General features: G+C 45.0%; 1 protein-coding gene across 11 annotated transcripts in view; it reads right to left on the bottom strand.

Annotated features, from left to right (window-relative positions):
• The window catches only part of ptk2ab (protein tyrosine kinase 2ab), a 159,553-nt gene that overhangs the window by 99,063 nt on the left and 40,819 nt on the right, over nt 1-19,671 (bottom strand). For 10 of the 11 annotated variants that reach the window (XR_011674542.1, XR_011674543.1, XR_011674541.1 and 7 more), the window contains one exon: nt 5,867-6,075. Coding sequence is in view for 8 of the 11 variants with exons in the window: in XM_071396152.1 (XP_071252253.1) it covers nt 5,867-6,075 (209 nt within the window). In the remaining 3 variants the exon portion in view is untranslated. Of the gene's footprint in view, nt 1-5,866; nt 6,076-7,238; nt 7,359-19,671 lie in introns of those variants that run through there. The other variant, XM_071396153.1, reaches the window with a different exon arrangement.

The raw sequence follows: 19,671 nt of genomic DNA, 5'->3' as shown, positions 1-19,671 counted from the left end.
GAGTAGATAGGTAACTGTCTGTCTAGTAGGTAGAGTAGATAGGTAACTGTCTGTCTAGTAGGTAGAATTGATAGGTAACTGTCTGTCTAGTAGGTAGAGTAGATAGGTAACTGTCTGTCTAGTAGGTAGAGTTGATAGGTAACTGTCGGTCTAGTAGGTAGAGTAGATAGGTAACTGTCTGTCTAGTAGGTAGAGTAGATAGGTAACTGTCTGTCTAGTAGGTAGAGTAGATAGGTAACTGTCTGTCTAGTAGGTAGAGTAGATAGGTAACTGTCTGTCTAGTAGGTAGAGTTGATAGGTAACTGTCTGTCTAGTAGGTAGAGTAGATAGGTAACTGTCTGTCTAGTTGGTAGAGTTGACAGGTAACTGACTGTCTAGTAGGTAGAGTTGATAGGTAACTGTCTGTCTAGTAGGTAGAGTTGATAGGTAACTGTCTGTCTAGTAGGTAGAGTTGATAGGTAACTGTCTGTCTAGTAGGTAGAGTTGATAGGTAACTGTCGGTCTAGTAGGTAGAGTTGATAGGTAACTGTCTGTCTAGTAGGTAGAGTTGATAGGTAACTGTCTGTCTAGTAGGTAGAGTTGATAGGTAACTGTCTGTCTAGTAGGTAGAGTAGATAGGTAACTGTCTGTCTAGTAGGTAGAGTTGATAGGTAACTGTCTGTCTGTCTAGTAGGTAGAGTAGATAGGTAACTGTCTGTCTAGTTGGTAGAGTAGATAGGTAACTGTCTGTCTAGTAGGTATAGTTGATAGGTAACTGTCTGTCTAGTAGGTAGAGTTGATAGGTAACTGTCTGTCTAGTTGGTAGAGTTGATAGGTAACTGTCTGTCTGTCTAGTTGGTAGAGTAGATAGGTAACTGTCTGTCTAGTAGGTAGAGTTGATAGGTAACTGTCTGTCTAGTAGCTAGAGTAGATAGGTAACTGTCTGTCTAGTTGGTAGAGTTGATAGGTAACTGTCTGTCTAGTAGGTAGAGTTGATAGGTAACTGTCTGTCTAGTAGGTAGAGTAGATAGGTAACTGTCTGTCTAGTAGGTAAAGTAGATAGGTAACTGTCTGTCTAGTTGGTAGAGTTGATAGGTAACTGTCTGTCTAGTAGGTAGAGTTGATAGGTAACTGTCTGTCTAGTAGGTAGAGTTGATAGGTAACTGTCTGTCTAGTAGGTAGAGTAGATAGGTAACTGTCTGTCTAGTTGGTAGAGTTGATAGGTAACTGTCTGTCTAGTAGGTAGAGTTGACAGGTAACTGTCTGTCTAGTTGGTAGAGTTGATAGGTAACTGTCTGTCTGTCTAGTTGGTAGAGTTGATAGGTAACTGTCTGTCTAGTAGGTAGAGTTGATAGGTAACTGTCTGTCTAGTAGGTAGAGTTGATAGGTAACTGTCTGTCTAGTAGGTAGAGTTGATAGGTAACTGTCTGTCTAGTTGGTAGAGTTGATAGGTAACTGTCTGTCTGTCTAGTTGGTAGAGTTGATAGGTAACTGTCTGTCTAGTTGGTAGAGTTGATAGGTAACTGACTGTCTGTCTAGTAGGTAGAGTTGATAGGTAACTGTCTGGCTAGTTGGTAGAGTTGATAGGTAACTGACTGTCTGTCTAGTAGGTAGAGTTGATAGGTAACTGTCTGTCTAGTTGGTAGAGTTGATAGGTAACTGTCTGTCTAGTTGGTAGAGTTGATAGGTAACTGTCTGTCTGTCTAGTTGGTAGAGTAGATAGGTAACTGTCTGTCTAGTTGGTAGAGTAGATAGGTAACTGTCTGTCTAGTAGGTAGAGTTGATAGGTAACTGTCTGTCTGTCTAGTAGGTAGAGTTGATAGGCAACTGTCTGTCTAGTTGGTAGAGTAGATAGGTAACTGTCTGTCTAGTAGGTAGAGTTGATAGGTAACTGTCTGTCTGTCTAGTAGGTAGAGTTGATAGGTAACTGTCTGTCTAGTTGGTAGAGTTGATAGGTAACTGTCTGTCTAGTTGGTAGAGTTGATAGGTAACTGTCTGTCTGTCTAGTTGGTAGAGTAGATAGGTAACTGTCTGTCTAGTTGGTAGAGTTGATAGGTAACTGTCTGTCTAGTTGGTAGAGTTGATAGGTAACTGTCTGTCTAGTAGGTAGAGTTGATAGGTAACTGTCTGTCTAGTTGGTAGAGTAGATAGGTAACTGTCTGTCTAGTTGGTAGAGTTGATAGGTAACTGTCTGTCTGTCTAGTTGGTAGAGTAGATAGGTAACTGTCTGTCTAGTTGGTAGAGTTGATAGGTAACTGTCTGTCTAGTTGGTAGAGTTGATAGGTAACTGTCTGTCTAGTAGGTAGAGTTGATAGGTAACTGTCTGTCTAGTAGGTAGAGTAGATAGGTAACTGTCTGTCTAGTTGGTAGAGTAGATAGGTAACTGTCTGTCTAGTAGGTATAGTTGATAGGTAACTGTCTGTCTAGTTGGTAGAGTAGATAGGTAACTGTCTGTCTATCTAGTAGGTAGAGTAGATAGGTAACTGTCTGTCTAGTTGGTAGAGTAGATAGGTAACTGTCTGTCTAGTAGGTATAGTTGATAGGTAACTGTCTGTCTAGTAGGTAGAGTAGATAGGTAACTGTCTGTCTGTCTAGTTGGTAGAGTAGATAGGTAACTGTCTGTCTAGTAGGTATAGTTGATAGGTAACTGTCTGTCTAGTAGGTAGAGTAGATAGGTAACTGTCTGTCTGTCTAGTAGGTAGAGTTGATAGGTAACTGTCTGTCTAGTTGGTAGAGTTGATAGGTAACTGTCTGTCTAGTAGGTAGAGTTGATAGGTAACTGTCTGTCTAGTAGGTAGAGTTGATAGGTAACTGTCTGTCTAGTTGGTAGAGTTGATAGGTAACTGTCTGTCTAGTAGGTAGAGTTGATAGGTAACTGTCTGTCTAGTAGGTAGAGTTGATAGGTAACTGTCTGTCTAGTTGGTAGAGTTGATAGGTAACTGTCTGTCTGTCTGTCTAGTAGGTAGAGTTGATAGGTAACTGTCTGTCTAGTTGGTAGAGTTGATAGGTAACTGTCTGTCTGTCTGTCTAGTAGGTAGAGTTGATAGGTAACTGTCTGTCTAGTTGGTAGAGTTGATAGGTAACTGTCTGTCTGTCTAGTAGGTAGAGTTGATAGGTAACTGTCTGTCTAGTAGGTAGAGTTGATAGGTAACTGTCTGTCTAGTAGGTAGAGTTGATAGGTAACTGTCTGTCTAGTTGGTAGAGTTGATAGGTAACTGTCTGTCTGTCTGTCTGTCTAGTAGGTAGAGTTGATAGGTAACTGTCTGTCTAGTTGGTAGAGTTGATAGGTAACTGTCTGTCTAGTAGGTAGAGTTGATAGGTAACTGTCTGTCTAGTTGGTAGAGTTGATAGGTAACTGTCTGTCTGTCTGTCTAGTAGGTAGAGTTGATAGGTAACTGTCTGTCTAGTTGGTAGAGTTGATAGGTAACTGTCTGTCTGTCTAGTAGGTAGAGTTGATAGGTAACTGTCTGTCTAGTAGGTAGAGTTGATAGGTAACTGTCTGTCTAGTAGGTAGAGTTGATAGGTAACTGTCTGTCTAGTAGGTAGAGTTGATAGGTAACTGTCTGTCTAGTTGGTAGAGTTGATAGGTAACTGTCTGTCTGTCTAGTTGGTAGAGTTGATAGGTAACTGTCTGTCTAGTTGGTAGAGTTGATAGGTAACTGACTGTCTGTCTAGTAGGTAGAGTTGATAGGTAACTGACTGTCTGTCTAGTAGGTAGAGTTGATAGGTAACTGTCTGTCTAGTTGGTAGAGTTGATAGGTAACTGACTGTCTGTCTAGTTGGTAGAGTTGATAGGTAACTGTCTGTCTAGTTGGTAGAGTTGATAGGTAACTGTCTGTCTAGTAGGTAGAGTTGATAGGTAACTGTCTGTCTAGTAGGTAGAGTTGATAGGTAACTGTCTGTCTAGTTGGTAGAGTTGATAGGTAACTGTCTGTCTAGTAGGTAGAGTTGATAGGTAACTGTCTGTCTAGTAGGTAGAGTTGATAGGTAACTGTCTGTCTGTCTAGTAGGTAGAGTTGATAGGTAACTGACTGTCTGTCTAGTTGGTAGAGTTGATAGGTAACTGTCTGTCTAGTTGGTAGAGTTGATAGGTAACTGTCTGTCTAGTAGGTAGAGTTGATAGGTAACTGACTGTCTGTCTAGTAGGTAGAGTTGATAGGTAACTGACTGTCTGTCTAGTAGGTAGAGTTGATAGGTAACTGTCTGTCTAGTAAGTAGAGTTGATAGGTAACTGTCTGTCTGTCTAGTAGGTAGAGTTGATAGGTAACTGTCTGTCTGTCTAGTGGGTAGAGTAGATAGGTAACTGTCTGTCTAGTAGGTAGAGTAGATAGGTAACTGTCTGTCTAGTTGGTAGAGTTGATAGGTAACTGACTGTCTGTCTAGTAGGTAGAGTAGATAGGTAACTGTCTGTCTAGTTGGTAGAGTTGATAGGTAACTGTCTGTCTGTCTAGTAGGTAGAGTTGATAGGTAACTGTCTGTCTAGTTGGTAGAGTTGATCGGTAACTGTCTGTCTGTCTAGTAGGTAGAGTTGATAGGTAACTGTCTGTCTAGTAGGTAGTTGATAGGTAACTGTCTGTCTAGTAGGTAGAGTTGATAGGTAACTGTCTGTCTAGTAGGTAGAGTAGATAGGTAACTGTCTGTCTGTCTAGTTGGTAGAGTTGATAGGTAACTGTCTGTCTAGTAGGTAGAGTTGATAGGTAACTGTCTGTCTAGTAGGTAGAGTTGATAGGTAACTGTCTGTCTAGTTGGTAGAGTTGATAGGTAACTGTCTGTCTGTCTAGTTGGTAGAGTTGATAGGTAACTGTCTGTCTAGTAGGTAGAGTAGATAGGTAACTGTCTGTCTGTCTAGTAGGTAGAGTTGATAGGTAACTGTCTGTCTAGTTGGTAGAGTTGATAGGTAACTGTCTGTCTAGTAGGTAGAGTTGATAGGTAACTGTCTGTCTAGTAGGTAGAGTTGATAGGTAACTGTCTGTCTAGTTGGTAGAGTTGATAGGTAACTGTCTGTCTAGTAGGTAGAGTTGATAGGTAACTGTCTGTCTAGTAGGTAGAGTAGATAGGTAACTGTCTGTCTAGTTGGTAGAGTTGATAGGTAACTGTCTGTCTGTCTAGTTGGTAGAGTTGATAGGTAACTGTCTGTCTAGTTGGTAGAGTAGATAGGTAACTGTCTGTCTAGTTGGTAGAGTTGATAGGTAACTGTCTGTCTGTCTAGTGGATAGAGTTGATAGGTAACTGTCTGTCTAGTTGGTAGAGTTGATAGGTAACTGTCTGTCTAGTTGGTAGAGTTGATAGGTAACTGTCTGTCTAGTAGGTAGAGTTGATAGGTAACTGTCTGTCTAGTAGGTAGAGTTGATAGGTAACTGTCTGTCTAGTAGGTAGAGTTGATAGGTAACTGTCTGTCTAGTAGGTAGAGTTGATAGGTAACTGTCTGTCTAGTTGGTATAGTTGATAGGTAACTGTCTGTCTAGTAGGTAGAGTTGATAGGTAACTGTCTGTCTAGTTGGTAGAGTTGATAGGTAACTGTCTGTCTAGTAGGTAGAGTAGATAGGTAACTGTCTGTCTGTCTAGTAGGTAGAGTTGATAGGTAACTGTCTGCTGTCTAGTTGGTAGAGTTGATAGGTAACTGTCTGTCTAGTAGGTAGAGTAGATAGGTAACTGTCTGTCTAGTAGGTAGAGTTGATAGGTAACTGTCTGTCTGTCTAGTTGGTAGAGTTGATAGGCAACTGTCTGTCTAGTTGGTAGAGTTGATAGGTAACTGTCTGTCTGTACGGACAGTATGTGTCCCTACTGTACGGATGATAGGGAGAGACTATACAGACAGTAACTTAAAGAAGCATAGTTGCTATAACTGTGGTAAACTGTATTTAACCCAATCAGCTGCTCATCTCACCCTGATGTCAGTGGCATCTCCGTGGCGGATGTGGCTGGCCCAGGTGGATGGTTCACTGTTGCTCTCCAAGTAGTGGTGGATCTTGAGCACGCGGTCCATGGTCCCTGGCTTCGACACCCCACCGCCCAACCCAGCATGGTGGTTCAGGTTGGGGTCCAGGTACGCTGACGCCATGCTTCCTTTGGTGGGGGCTAGCTGTCTGTCATATTCTGAAGGTAGAGAGACAGAGGGGAGAGAAAGAGAGAGAGAGGGATGCAAAGAGAGATAGGGGAGGTAGAGAGAGATAGGGGAGGGAGGGAGGTAGAGAGAGAGAGGTAGGGGAGGGAGGGAGGTAGAGAGAGAGAGAGAAAGAGAGAGATAGGGGAGGTAGAGGTAGAGAGAGAGAGAGAGAGAGATTGAAATTGAATTGAGAGAGATAGGGGAGGTATAGAGAGAGAGAGAGAGAGAGAGAGAGAGAAGGCTTCTGGTGAATTCACACTAGACAACTGTGTTACTTACTCACCATTATAACTTCATCTGTAATCAGTAACAAAAGTGGACTGGAGAGAATAGAACAGACAACCGGACGGCTGGACAGACTGACAGATAACAGTGAGGTCTGCAGGCTGAAGTGTACTGAGCTGGGCTTGCTACAGTAGACAGCTGGGTGGCTTTGGACAGTGAGCAGGGAGCAGCGCTGTCAGAAGCACTGCCAGCATTACAACAACCCTCCTCATCAACCACAAACTGGGGCCATTATACATAAGCTGTTTGGATTGTGGTGGAAACGGTCAGGGGTGAAATTTGGGGTGAGTGTGTCTCTGTGTGTGTGTGTGTGTGTGTGTGTGTGTGTGTGTGTGTGTGTGTGTGTGTGTGTGTGTGTGTGTGTGTGTGTGTGTGTGTGTGTGTGTGTGTGTGTGTGTGTATGGTAATAGGTACAGCCAAGACGGAACCGCTTGCTTGTTAAAACATGGCTTTTCTAGTGTTTTGGAAAGACTGACCCAGAGCTACTCAGTGACATTCCTCAGCCTTCCTGACTGTATCTGCTGTTGGCAACATCACTAGAATAGAGCACCACAGGAAAACCTGCCCTTACACAACACCAAAAACACACACATTCTCAGATGTCTACCTCCTCAATGTTACTTTCTGGTAACCCAGGCAGAACACATGTATGAAGACGGAGGTAAATATCCTAACTCTTGACAATCAGTCAGACAACATTGAAGCAATGGAGATTAGTATAGACACAACTGGTCCATTTGAGCACACGACTGGATAACTTCCTTTCAGAGTTGTACTTTAATAAACTCCTGTCAAACTCAATTCAAACACTACTATTCTGATCTAACACCAGCACAGCAACAACAGTCCAATCAGTCACTCCTCCTACCTTTACTGATGAAGGGCCAGCAGGTACACTCCACTGTAGAGTTCCGTAGTGACAACATTAGTGCTATAGCAACAGTAGAGTATGTCCACTAGGTTACACAGTAGAGTATGTCCACTAGGTTACACAGTAGAGTATGTCCACTAGGTTACACAGTAGAGTATGTCCACTAGGTTACACAGTAGAGTATGTCCACTAGGTTACACAGTAGAGTATGTCCACTAGGTTACACAGTAGAGTATGTCCACTAGGTTACGCAGTAAGTAGAGTATGTCCACTAGGTTACACAGTAGAGTATGTCCACTAGGTTACACAGTAGAGTATGTCCACTAGGTTGCGCAGTAAGTAGAGTATGTCCACTAGGTTACACAGTAGAGTATGTCCACTAGGTTACACAGTAGAGTATGTCCACAAGGTTACGCAGTAAGTAGAGTATGTCCACTAGGTTACACAGTAGAGTATGTCCACTAGGTTACACAGTAGAGTATGTCCACTAGGTTACACAGTAGAGTATGTCCACTAGGTTACACAGACCAGTATGTCCACTAGGTTACACAGACCAGTATGTCCACTAGGTTACACAGTAGAGAATCGACAGATCCATGGGATTTCTTCTTGGTTTCTTCCAGGCACAAACACACTTCTTCTTACCCACACATTCCGCTCTCTCTCTCTCTCCCATACACACACATACAAAGTGAACAACACATTCACGTCTTTCCTGTCCAGTCACGTCACATCCTGGTTATCACAATGCGTCCTGTCCGCTCAGGAGCCACAGTGAGTCATCACTCCTGTCTCCTCACACGGCACAGAGCTCTTCCTGGCTGAGAAGAGGAGAAGCCTGTGCTGTGATCAACATGTCACTGCTGTTTCATGGTAGAGCTCTTCCTGGACTGAACTGAGGGGGGCGAGGCCAGAGTCCTCTCTGCAACACAACATAGCTCCCCTCTCTTCCTGAGCTGAGGGGAAGGTGAGGCAAGCCCAGAAGCCTGTCTACATTCACAACAGAGTCCTCCAGCTCCACAACACAGCCCTGTGAATGCTGTGAACAGTCAGTCTGCTAGCCTAACTCCACCGTGGCTGCTGTTACCCAGGCAAGACAGAATGGAGTTCAGTTCCACAGGCAGAGAGAGGCAGGCTGTGATTGGCTTGGCGACAGACGGAGTTGAGTAAACAAGGCGTGCTTAGTGGGAGCCCAGCCAACATGGTGGATTGGATAGGAGGGCCGGCCTGGGAAGAGAACAACATGGTTGATAGGAGGATAGGAGGGCCGGCCTGGGAGGAGGAGGAGTCAACAACATGGTGGATAGGAGGATAGGAGGGCCGGCCTGGGAGGAGGAGGAGTCAACAACATGGTGGATAGGAGGATAGGAGGGCCGGCCTGGGAGGAGGAGGAGTAAACAACATGGTTGATAGGAGGATAGGAGGGCCGGCCTGGGAGGAGGAGTCAACAACATGGTTGATAGGAGGATAGGAGGCCCGGCCTGGGAGGAGGAGGAGTCAACAACATGGTTGATAGGAGGATGGGAGGGCCGGCCTGGGAGGAGGAGTCAACAACATGGTTGATAGGAGGATAGGAGGGCCGGCCTGGGAGGAGGAGTCAACAACACACAAACCTGTTGTGAATGTGAGGAAAGATTGTCAATTATATTGACAAGATACTCAAGCGACCGCTCTAACAATGGAATTTGTGTTAATTAAAATATATATATATACAATATATATATATATATATAATATATTTTTTTCTTCTAACAATGGAAATACATGTCCTCAAAGACAGAAGGCAGGCGGGAGGAGGCGAGATCAGGTAGGACCATTTAGATGGAAGATACGCATGTGAACAATAGGGCATAGAGATAGATCTTTTTTTACTTAACCTTTATTTAACCAGGTAGGCTAGTTGAGAACAAGTTCTCAATTACAACTGCGACCTGGCCAAGATAAAGCACAGCAGTTCGACACATACAACAACACAGAGTTACACATGGAATAAACAAACATACAGTCAATAATACAGTAGAAAAAAATAAAAATCTATATAGAGTGAGTGCAAATGAGGTAAGATAAGGGAGGTAAGGCAATAAATAGGCCATGGTGGCAAAGTAATTACAATATAGCAATTAGACAATGGAATGGTAGATGTGCAGAAGATGAATGTGCAAATAGAGATACTGGGGTGCAAAGGAGCAAGATAAATAAATTAATACAGTATGGGGATGAGGAAGTTGGATGGGCTGTTTACAGATGGACTATGTACAGGTGCAGTGATCTGTGAGCTGCTCTGACAGCTGGTGCTTAAAGCTAGTAAGGGAGATATTGGTTTCCAGCTTCAGTGATTTTTGCAGTTTGCTTCAGTCATTGGCAGCAGAGAACTGGAAGGAAAGGCGACCAAAGGAGGAACTGGCTTTGGGGGTGACCGGTGATATATACCTGCTGGAGCGCGTGCTACGGGTGGGTGCTGCTATGGTGACCAGTGAGCTGAGATAAGGTGGGGCTTTACCTAGCAGAGACTTGTAGATGACCTGGAGCCAGTGGGTTTGGCGCCGAGTATGAAGCGAGGGCCAGCCGACAAGAGCATACAGGTCGCAGTGGTGGGTAATATATGGGGCTTTGGTGACAAAACGGATGGCACTGTGATAGACTGTATCCATTTTGTTGAATAGAGTGTTGGAGGCTATTTTATAGATGACATCGCCGAAGTTGAGGATCGGTAGGATGGTCAGTTTTACGAGGGTATGTTTGGCAGCATGAGTTTTGATGATGCTTTGTTGCGAAATAGGAAGCCAATTCTAGATTTAAATTTGGATTGGAGATGCTTAATGTGAGTCTGGAAGGAAAGTTTACAGTACACCTAGGTACTTGTAGTTGTCCACATATTCTAAGTCAGAACCGTCCAGAGTAGTGATGCTGGACAGGTGGGCAGGTGCGGGCAGTGATCGGTTGAAGAGCATGCATTTAGTTTTACTTGCATTTAAGAGCAGTTGGAGGCCACGGAAGGAGAGTTGTATGGCATTGACGCTTGTCTGGAGGTTAGTTAACACAGTGTCCAATGAAGGGCCAGAAGTATACAGAATGGTGTCGTCTGCGTAGAGGTGGATCAGAGAATCACCAGCAGCGAGAGTGTTATCATTGACGTATACAGAGAAGAGAGTCAGCCCGAGAATTGAACCCTGTGGCACCCCCATAGAGACTGCAAGAGGTTCGGACAACAGGCCCTCCGATTTGACACACTGACCTCTATCAGAGTAGTAGTTGGTGAACCAGGCGAGGCAATCATTTGAGAAACCAAGGCTGTTGAGTCTGCCAATAAGAATCTGGTGATTGACAGAGTCGAAAGCCTTGGCCAGGTTGATGAATATGGCTGCACAGTAATGTCTCTTATTGATGGTGGTTATGATATCGTTTAGGACCTTGAGCGTGGCTGAGGTGCACCCATTACCAGCTCTGAAACCAGATTGCATAGCGGAGAAAGTACGGTGGGATTCGAAATGGTCGGTAATCTGTTTGTTGACTTGGCTTTCGAAGACCTTAGAAAGGCAGGGTAGGATGAATATAGGTCTCTAGAGATTTGGGTCTAGAGTGTCTCCCCCTTTGAAGAGGGGGATGACCGCGGCAGCTTTCCAATCTTTGGGAATCTCAGACGATACGAAAGAGAGGTTGAACAGGCTAGTAATAGGGGTTGCAACAATTTCGGCAGATCATTTTAAAAAGAGAGGATCCAGATTGTCTAGCCCGGCTGATTTGTAGGGGTCCAGGTTTTGCAATTCTTTAAGAACATCAGCTATCTGGATTTGGGTGAAGGAGAAATGGGGGAGGCTTGGGCGAGTTGCTGTGGGGAGTGCCGGGCTGTTAACCGGGGTAGGGGTAGCCAGGTGGAAAGCATGGCCAGCTGTAGAAAAATGCTTATTGAAATTCTCAATTATAGTGGATTTATCAGTGATGACAGTGTTTCCTAGCCTCAGTGCAGTGGGCAGCTGGGAGGAGGTGCTCTTATTCTCCATGGACTTTAGTGTCCCAGAACTTTTTTGAGTTTGTGCTACAGGATGCAAATTTCTGCTTGAAAAAGCTAGCCTTAGCTTTCCTAAATGCCTGTGTATATTTGTTCCTTGAAAAATGCTTATTGAAATTCTCAACTATAGTGGATTTATCAGTGTTTCCTAGCCTCAGTGCAGTAGGCATGTTTTTCTGCTGGTCAAGGGCAGTCAGGTCTGGAGAGAACCAAGGGCTATATCTGTTCCTGGTTCTACATTTTTTGAATGGGGCATGCTGAAAAGTTGCATATCACGGGGGATGTTCGATGCCAATGCAGAACGACACAGGATGTTTTTGTGCTGGTCAAGGGCAGTCAGGTCTGGAGAGAACCAAGGGCTATTTCTGTTCCTGGTTCTACATTTTTTGAAAGGGGCATGCTTATTTAAGATGGTGAGGAAGGCACTTTTAAAGAATGACCAGGCATCCTCTACTGACGGGATGAGGTCAGTATCCTTCTGGGATACCCGGGCCAGGTCGATTAGGAAGGCCTGCTCGCTGGAGTGTTTTAGGGAGCGTTTGATAGTGATGAGGGGTGGTCGTTTGACCGCAGACCCGTTACGGATGCAGGCAATGAGGCAGTGATCGCTGAGATCTTGGTTGAAAACAGCAGAGGTATATTTGGAAGGCAAGTTGGTTAGGATGATATCTATGAGGGTGCCCGTGTTTACGGATTTGGTGTTGTACCTGGTGGGTTCATTGACAATTTGTGACAGATTGAGTGCATCAAGCTTAGATTGTAGGATGGCCGGGGTGTTGAGCATGTCCCAGTTTAGGTCACCTAACAGCACGAGCTCTGAAGATAGATGGGGGGAAATCAGTTCACATGGTGTCCAGGGCACAGCTGGGGGCAGAGGGTGGTCTATAGCAAACGGTGAGAGACTTGTTTCTGGAAAGGTGGCTTTTTAAAGTAGAAGCTCAAATTGTTTGGGTACAGACCTGGATAGTAAGACAGAACTCTGCAGGCTATCTCTGCAGTAGATTGCAACACCGCCCCCTTAGGCAGTTCTATTTTGGCGGAAAATGTTATAGTTAGGGATGGAAATTTCTGGGTTTTTGGTGGTTTTCCTAAGACAGGATTCAGACACGGCTAGGACATCCGGGTTGGCAGAGTGTAATAGGGCAGTGAATAAAACAAACTTAACATTAGAAGGAGGCTAAAATAACTGGTTGTCTAGTATGTTCAGAACAGAGAGTAAAAGGAGCAGATTTCTGGGCACGGTAGAATAGATTCAAGGCATAATGTACAGACAAAGGTATGGTAGGATGTGGATACAGTGGAGGTAAACCTGTGCATATAGTGACGATGAAAGAGATATTGTCCCTTGTCATTTAAACCAGGTGATGTCACCGCATGTGTGGTAGGTGGAACTAAAGTGTTAAATGAGGCATATTGAGCAGGGCTAGAGGCTCTACAGTGAAATAAGGCAATAAATACTAACCAAAACAGCAATGGACAAGGAATATTGACGTTAGCGAGAGGCATGCGTAGCCGAGTGATCATAGGAGTCCAGTGAGTAGCTTCAGGCAGCTTGCGGGCCGGGGCTAGCAAGCTAACAGAAGGGCCTTGGAGGGACGTTGCGACGGAAGAAAGTATGTTGTGGCCCCCTCGAGCTGTTACGTCGGCAGATGGAACAGCAGAGATCTGTGTAGTAAACCAGGCCAATTGGCAGAATAGGTATAGTGGCCAAAGAATTTGTCAGGTGGGCCTCTTAAGCTAACAGTCTGATGTGCTCTGGACAGCTAGCAGGCCGCGGCTAGCATGCTAGCGGATGGAATTTCAGGGGACGAAGCGACGGCGGAGCCAGTTGAGAAAAACCCCATCGGGCGAATCACGTCGGTTGTCCAGTCGTGATGAGTCAGCGGGGGTCCAAGACAGTTGCCAAAAAGAGATATTGTAGCCCAAGTAGTGGCTGATGGACCTCTTTGGCTAGCCGGGAGCTAGCTCCAGGCTAATTGGTTCTTGCTTCGGGACAGTGACGTTAGCCAGGAGTGGCCACTCGAATAGCAGCTAGCTAGCTGTGATGATCCAGGTGAAGAAAAAAAAGGTTCAGAGCTTGCAGTAGGAATCCGGAGATATGGAGAAAAATAAGTCCGATGTGCTCTGGTTTGAGTAGCGCTGTGCAGACTGGCGAGAGTTGTTCATGCTAGAGGTGGCTGATGACCGCTAGCAGTGGCTAGCTGACTACTAGCTAGTTAGCTGGCTAGCATCTGTTGGGGTTCCGGTTCAGGCGACGGTTCAGACGACAGCAGGGCAGGTATAGTGGCCAAAGAATTTGTCTGATGGGCCTCTTAAGCTAACAGTCCGATGTACTTTAGACAGCTAGCGGGCCGTGGCTAACTAGTAGCTGGTAGCCAGTTAGCTGGCTAGCATTTGATGAGTTGATGAGTTCTTAAGTTTAAAAATAGCAGATCCGTACCACATTGGGTGAGGCGGGTTGCAGGAGAGTATATTCAGTCCGTGATAGAAAGTGATATTAAAATATTAAATATATATACGGGAAAAAAACAAGGAAAAACGATGTTTACAAGGGACAGGAAGGGATTAGAGAAAAACACACGTCCGACTGCTACACCATCTTGGAGGTTAGAGGACTTATCTTTGTATCTGTATCTGTGCCATTATAACGTCTGTGACAGCCTCAATGGCACTGCCCATACTATCTCCATTTTAAAGTAGTACATTTTCTTATTTTCATTGGCTGATTTCTCCCAACTCATAGGAATCCCCACCCAGTTGACTACTTTAAAATGGTGGAAGCCCTCAATGACAACGGCAATGCTAAAACGGGTTATATCCATGATGAGTCCTCTATATATCTCTATGACTACAGGCACAACTCTGATATAAAGTCATTTTTTTCAAAGATGACAAAAAGCCACGCGCGTCCACATATCAGTGCATTCATTCGTAACAACCAAACCATTACGAAACTTTAACCCTTTACACCACAGGCCAACAAAATGAGGACACAGGACCAAAACAGTTAGCTTTTCCAAAAAGTAGACAGAAGAAGTAGATTTCTTCAGTCAGCTGATTTCTTTCTAAGAAATGAATGATAGGGATTTCGTTTGCTTGTCCCTGTCAATATTATTTACTCACTAATTTGTACTTCCAATCCAAGAGCATACTGCTTTGACATTGCAGCTAAAGAATAAGTGGTTGATACTGTATCTAGCTTTGCTGTGTGATGTGTCAAAGTGACTGATAATGACAGCACAGAGCAGTCAGCAGTCAGTAGTCAGCCAGGCTGCAGAGCAGGCACAAGGACAGTGATGAGGGGGGAAGTATAGCCTAGCCTATCTGCTGACTCTACTAGTTTACGGATTGACCTACAGTCACCTCTAACTGAGAGGCTCACACACACACACACACACACACACACACACACACACACACACACACACACACACACACACACACACACACACACACACACACACACACACACACACACACACACACACACACACACACACACACACACACACACACACACACACACACACACACACACACACACACACAGAGGCAGGTCAGCACAGAGAGGAAAGTAGGTGATTATCTGACGGAAAAACCTTTCATAGAAGACAAAGTTATACCTGTCGGGAAACGTTTATGAAATTAGCCGACTTGACAAAATGCCTCATCATACTGACAAAGATCCTTGAGTGAACCTACTGTACGGAAGAATGATAAATGACTTCATGTCAAACATCTTTAAGGTTTAGTTGTTATTGTGACTAATTGGGTCAACATAGTGCTACCCTAAGGTAAACTATTGAAGTAAACACACATAACCTAATCAAACAGCCCTTAAATAGCCTACTAAATAAACCTTCTGTCAACATTATCAGGAACTTTCTAGCATGTCTGTCTACTGACTGCCTCAGCCAATTCCCCTACTATAGTTTCTGAAAGACCTTTACCAGGTTAGGCTAATCATTATAGGACACATACTGACACACACATCCCTTGTAGTGACTGAGAGTCTGGAGGGCCAGTCGACTAGGAGATGAGATGGTTAACAGGGGTGATACAGGAGAGGACAGAGATGTAATGTTGTCCCCACAGACTCCCTAAATAACACCCATTTGATTATAAGACTGACACATCTCAATTACTGTACATCAACTTGATACAACTCACTCTGGGTTATCCCATTAATAATATCAGCCTAATAATAACAGGCCTCTAATAGGATAATAGGATAATAATAGCCTAGTTGTTATCCCTCAGGGTAAAACATGCCAACATTGTTTCCTCGTTATTTCAACTCAAAATAGATGTTGATTTGACGTTGATATCAGGTCATTGCCGTGGGATGTTTAGTTATCAAATGAATTCTTCATTTACTTGTAGTATGAACAAAGCTTGGTATATAAGCTTGGATTATATAGTCAATAGAGTAGCTCACTGTCTGTCTAACTCGTGAGAGTATTGATCTCGTTACTCTAGTTGTACTGTAGTCCCATCCTAAAGGGATTGTGTAACAGTGTCTCGGTGGCTCAGAGGGATTGATTGTGGGACTGCAGTCTTCTCTCTAGGTTAGTTATTCACAGTAGTCTGGGCCCACATTGGCCAGAGCAACGCTGCTGTAACAACACGTGTCAATACCAATGAGAGTCAAACAGCACTTCATCAGCACTACTGAACAACCATAGATTTCTGTTCCACTGTTTCGATGCGGTGAAGAAAAACATGGCCTTTTTCCGAACTCACAGAGGGCTCGTTCAGCAGCTAGGCCAGGCTATCTCCAGGGAGGGCCCGTTCAGCAGCTAGGCCAGGCTATCTCCAGGGAGGGCCCGTTCAACAGCTAGGCCAGGCTATCTCCAGGGAGGGCCCGTTCAGCAGCTAGGCCAGGCTATCTCCAGGGAGGGCCCGTTCAACAGCTAGGCCAGGCTATCTCCAGGGAGGGCCCGTTCAGCAGCTAGGTCAGGCTGTCTCCAGGGAGGGCCCGTTCAGCAGCTAGGCCAGGCTGTCTCCAGGGAGGGCCCGTTCAGCAGCTAGGCCAGGCTATCTCCAGGGAGGGCCCGTTCAGCAGCTAGGCCAGGCTATCTCCAGGGAGGGCCCGGTCAGCAGCTAGGCCAGGTCAGCAGCTAGGCCAGGCTATCTCCAGGGAGGGCCCGTTCAGCAGCTAGGCCAGGCTATCTCCAGGGAGGGCCCGTTCAACAGCTAGGCCAGGCTATCTCCAGGGAGGGCCCGTTCAGCAGCTAGGCCAGGCTATCTCCAGGGAGGGCCCGTTCAACAGCTAGGCCAGGCTATCTCCAGGGAGGGCCCGTTCAGCAGCTAGGCCAGGCTGTCTCCAGGGAGGGCCCGTTCAGCAGCTAGGCCAGGCTGTCTCCAGGGAGGGCCCGTTCAGCAGCTAGGCCAGGCTATCTCCAGGGAGGGCCCGTTCAGCAGCTAGGCCAGGCTATCTCCAGGGAGGGCCCGGTCAGCAGCTAGGCCAGGTCAGCAGCTAGGCCAGGCTATCTCCAGGGAGGGCCCGTTCAGCAGCTAGGCCAGGCTATCTCCAGTGAGGGCCCGTTCAGCAGCTAGGCCAGGCTATCTCCAGGGAGGGTTTGATCATGGCCTTCTATTCTTGCAGGACAACGCAGGCTACTGATGTAACGCACCTTACTGTGCATGTGAACAACACTGAAAACAAAGTCAAATACTAGAAGTAAGCAAAGGAAATAGGAACTAGATTTGGAGGCATGTGAGTAAATTTTCTACTGAGAGGAAATGTTTAATTCAAACAAGCATGGTGCAAGGCAGAGGGACAAGCTGCAACTGGACACCTGTACAGTTATCTTAAGGTTCAACATACAGCCATCTTCATTCAGAGAGAAAGACACGTGCACACACACACACACACACACAAAAGTCAATATTTCTAAGAAGGTAATGAATGCATGGTCTCAAAACCTTAGTTAGAGAACATAGACATTTAGAACAGGGCTGTTAATTGCTGTGCAGCCGATGGATTCATTTCATTGGCCTACTCTCACTAGGGGGAATCAGGTCTGGTATCCACTCCTGTTTGAACATATAGACTATTTTATTTATTCCTTATTTTACCAGGTAAGTTGACTGAGAACATATTTTCAAACACAGCAACAATTTGGGGAATAGTTACAGGGATGAATGAGCCAATTGGAAGCTGGGGATGATTAGGTGGCCATGATGGTATGAGGGCCAGATGGGGAATTTAGCCAAGACACCAAGGTTAAGACACATACTCTTACAATAAGTGCCATGGGATCTTTAGTGACCACAGAGCATACTTGGGGTCCAACATGTACGCTGCGGCGTGTATGTGTAACGCTTGTCGCTGTTGGAAGAAGAGGAGGACCAAAGCGCAGCGTGGGAAGTGTCCATATTAAATTTAATAACTGAACACTAAGAATACAAAAATAACAACGTAAAATGATACAAAACGAAAACGAAACAGTCCCGTATGGTGAAAACACAGACACAGGAAAACAACCACCCACAAAACACAAAGGAAAACAGGCTACCTAAATATGGCTTCCAATCAGAGACAACGACTGACACCTGCCTCTGATTGGGAACCATACTAGGGCCAAACACATAGAAATATAACCATAGAACAAAACATAGAAAAACAACATAGAATGCCCACCCCAACTCACGCTCTGACCAAACTAAAATAAAGACATAAAAAAGGAACTAAGGTCAGAACGTGACAGTATAGGCTTTAGGCAGAAGTCTTCACGTTTTTTGATGTATTTCCGAACTGCAGTTTCCTCTGCTTGGAGCAACAGTGAAGTGGGCAGGGCAGTATGGATTTCTTCTCTTACATCTGCAAGCAGAGTCTGAACATCAGACAGGATGGCATTGTCTCCCTCAATCCGTGCAATGGCTACTGCTATAGGTTTCAGGAGTTTCAGGCTGCTTACCACTCTCTCCCAAAATACATCATCCCGGAGGATCCTCTTGATGGGGCTGTTCATATTGGCAGACTGTGATATGGCCATTTTTTGGAGACTCCTTCCTCTCCAGGAGGAGAGGAGCTGCTGGGCAGCTTCAATGTGGTTCTCTTATTCTTCTCACTTTTGCTTGGTGAGGTAGATTGCTGCTATAACTTGATGACCCTTCACATACCTAACCATTTCTTTGGCTCTCTTCTAGTTTATCCATTGTTTTCAGTGCCATGATGTCCTTGAGGAGCAGATTCAATGCATGAGCAGCACAGCCAATGGGTGTGATGTGAGGGTAGGACTCCTCCACTTTTGACCAAGCAGCCTTCATGTTCGCAGCATTGTCTGTCACCAGTGCAAATACCTTCTGTGGTCCAATGTCATTAATGACTGCCTTTAGCTCATCTGCAATGTAGAGACCGGTGTGTCTGTGCTCTTGTAGAATACTGGTTGAGGGTTGGAGATGTAGTTAATTAATCCTTGCCCACGAACATTTGACCACCCATCAGAGATGATTGCAATACAGTCTGCTTTCTCTATGACTTGCTTGACCTTCACTTTAACTCTGCATCTAGCAAATTAGTAGATAAAGCATGTCTGGTTGGAGGGGTGTATGCTGGGCGAAGAACATTCAGAAATCTCTTCCAATACACATTGCCTGTGAGCATCAGAGATGAACCAGTTGCATACACAGCTCGAGCAAGACATTCATCAGCATTTCTCTGAATACGTTCCTCCATTGAGTCAAAAAAACTTCTGATTCCAGGAGGACCATGAGCTGTTGCTATCGATAAGGTGTCTGATTCATCATTTCCACCTCGAATAGAAGTAGAGGGACTTTTGTCAGAGGTTGCTTGTTGTGAGCGCTGAGGGAACTTTATGCACTTCGTCGTGTATGGATCTGTTGGGGCGGTATGCAAATTGGGAGTGGGTCTAGGGTGTCTGGGATGATGGGATGATGGAGTTAATGTGTGCCATAACCAGTCTCTCAAAGCACTTCATTATTAAAGAAGTAAGTGCTACAGGGCGGTAGTCATTGTGGCGTGAAGCCTTAGAGAGTTCTTGGAAACAGGAATGATGGTGGTCAGTTTAAAACATGTGGGAGATGACAGACTAGGACAAGGAGAGGGTGTAAGCACCATGAAAAAGGCATATATCATATTTCAGATTAATACTAAAGAGGCATTTTTTATTGAACTGCCATTGTCCTCAATTTACAGCTGCTGAAACTCCAGTGGCCGCCCCACCGCTTGGAGGGGGGTTGAGAATGGAGCAGAAGACACATTTCCGTTGTTCGCTGTAACACGTGGACAATAATATATACGGTAATAATACTACTACTACTAATAATAATAATAATAATAATATGGACAATAAAGTTATATTCCAGGTTGAACAAAAACATGAGGGCTGGCCTTTTGCGTCATGCTCCTTGTTTGGACTACAAGGCCCTGTAGCGACACAGTAGCCTATATTT

The sequence above is a fragment of the Salvelinus alpinus genome, chromosome 4 (assembly GCF_045679555.1).
Source record: "Salvelinus alpinus chromosome 4, SLU_Salpinus.1, whole genome shotgun sequence".
Classification (NCBI taxonomy): domain Eukaryota; kingdom Metazoa; phylum Chordata; class Actinopteri; order Salmoniformes; family Salmonidae; genus Salvelinus; species Salvelinus alpinus.
This window is presented reverse-complemented; position numbering and strand designations above follow the sequence as displayed.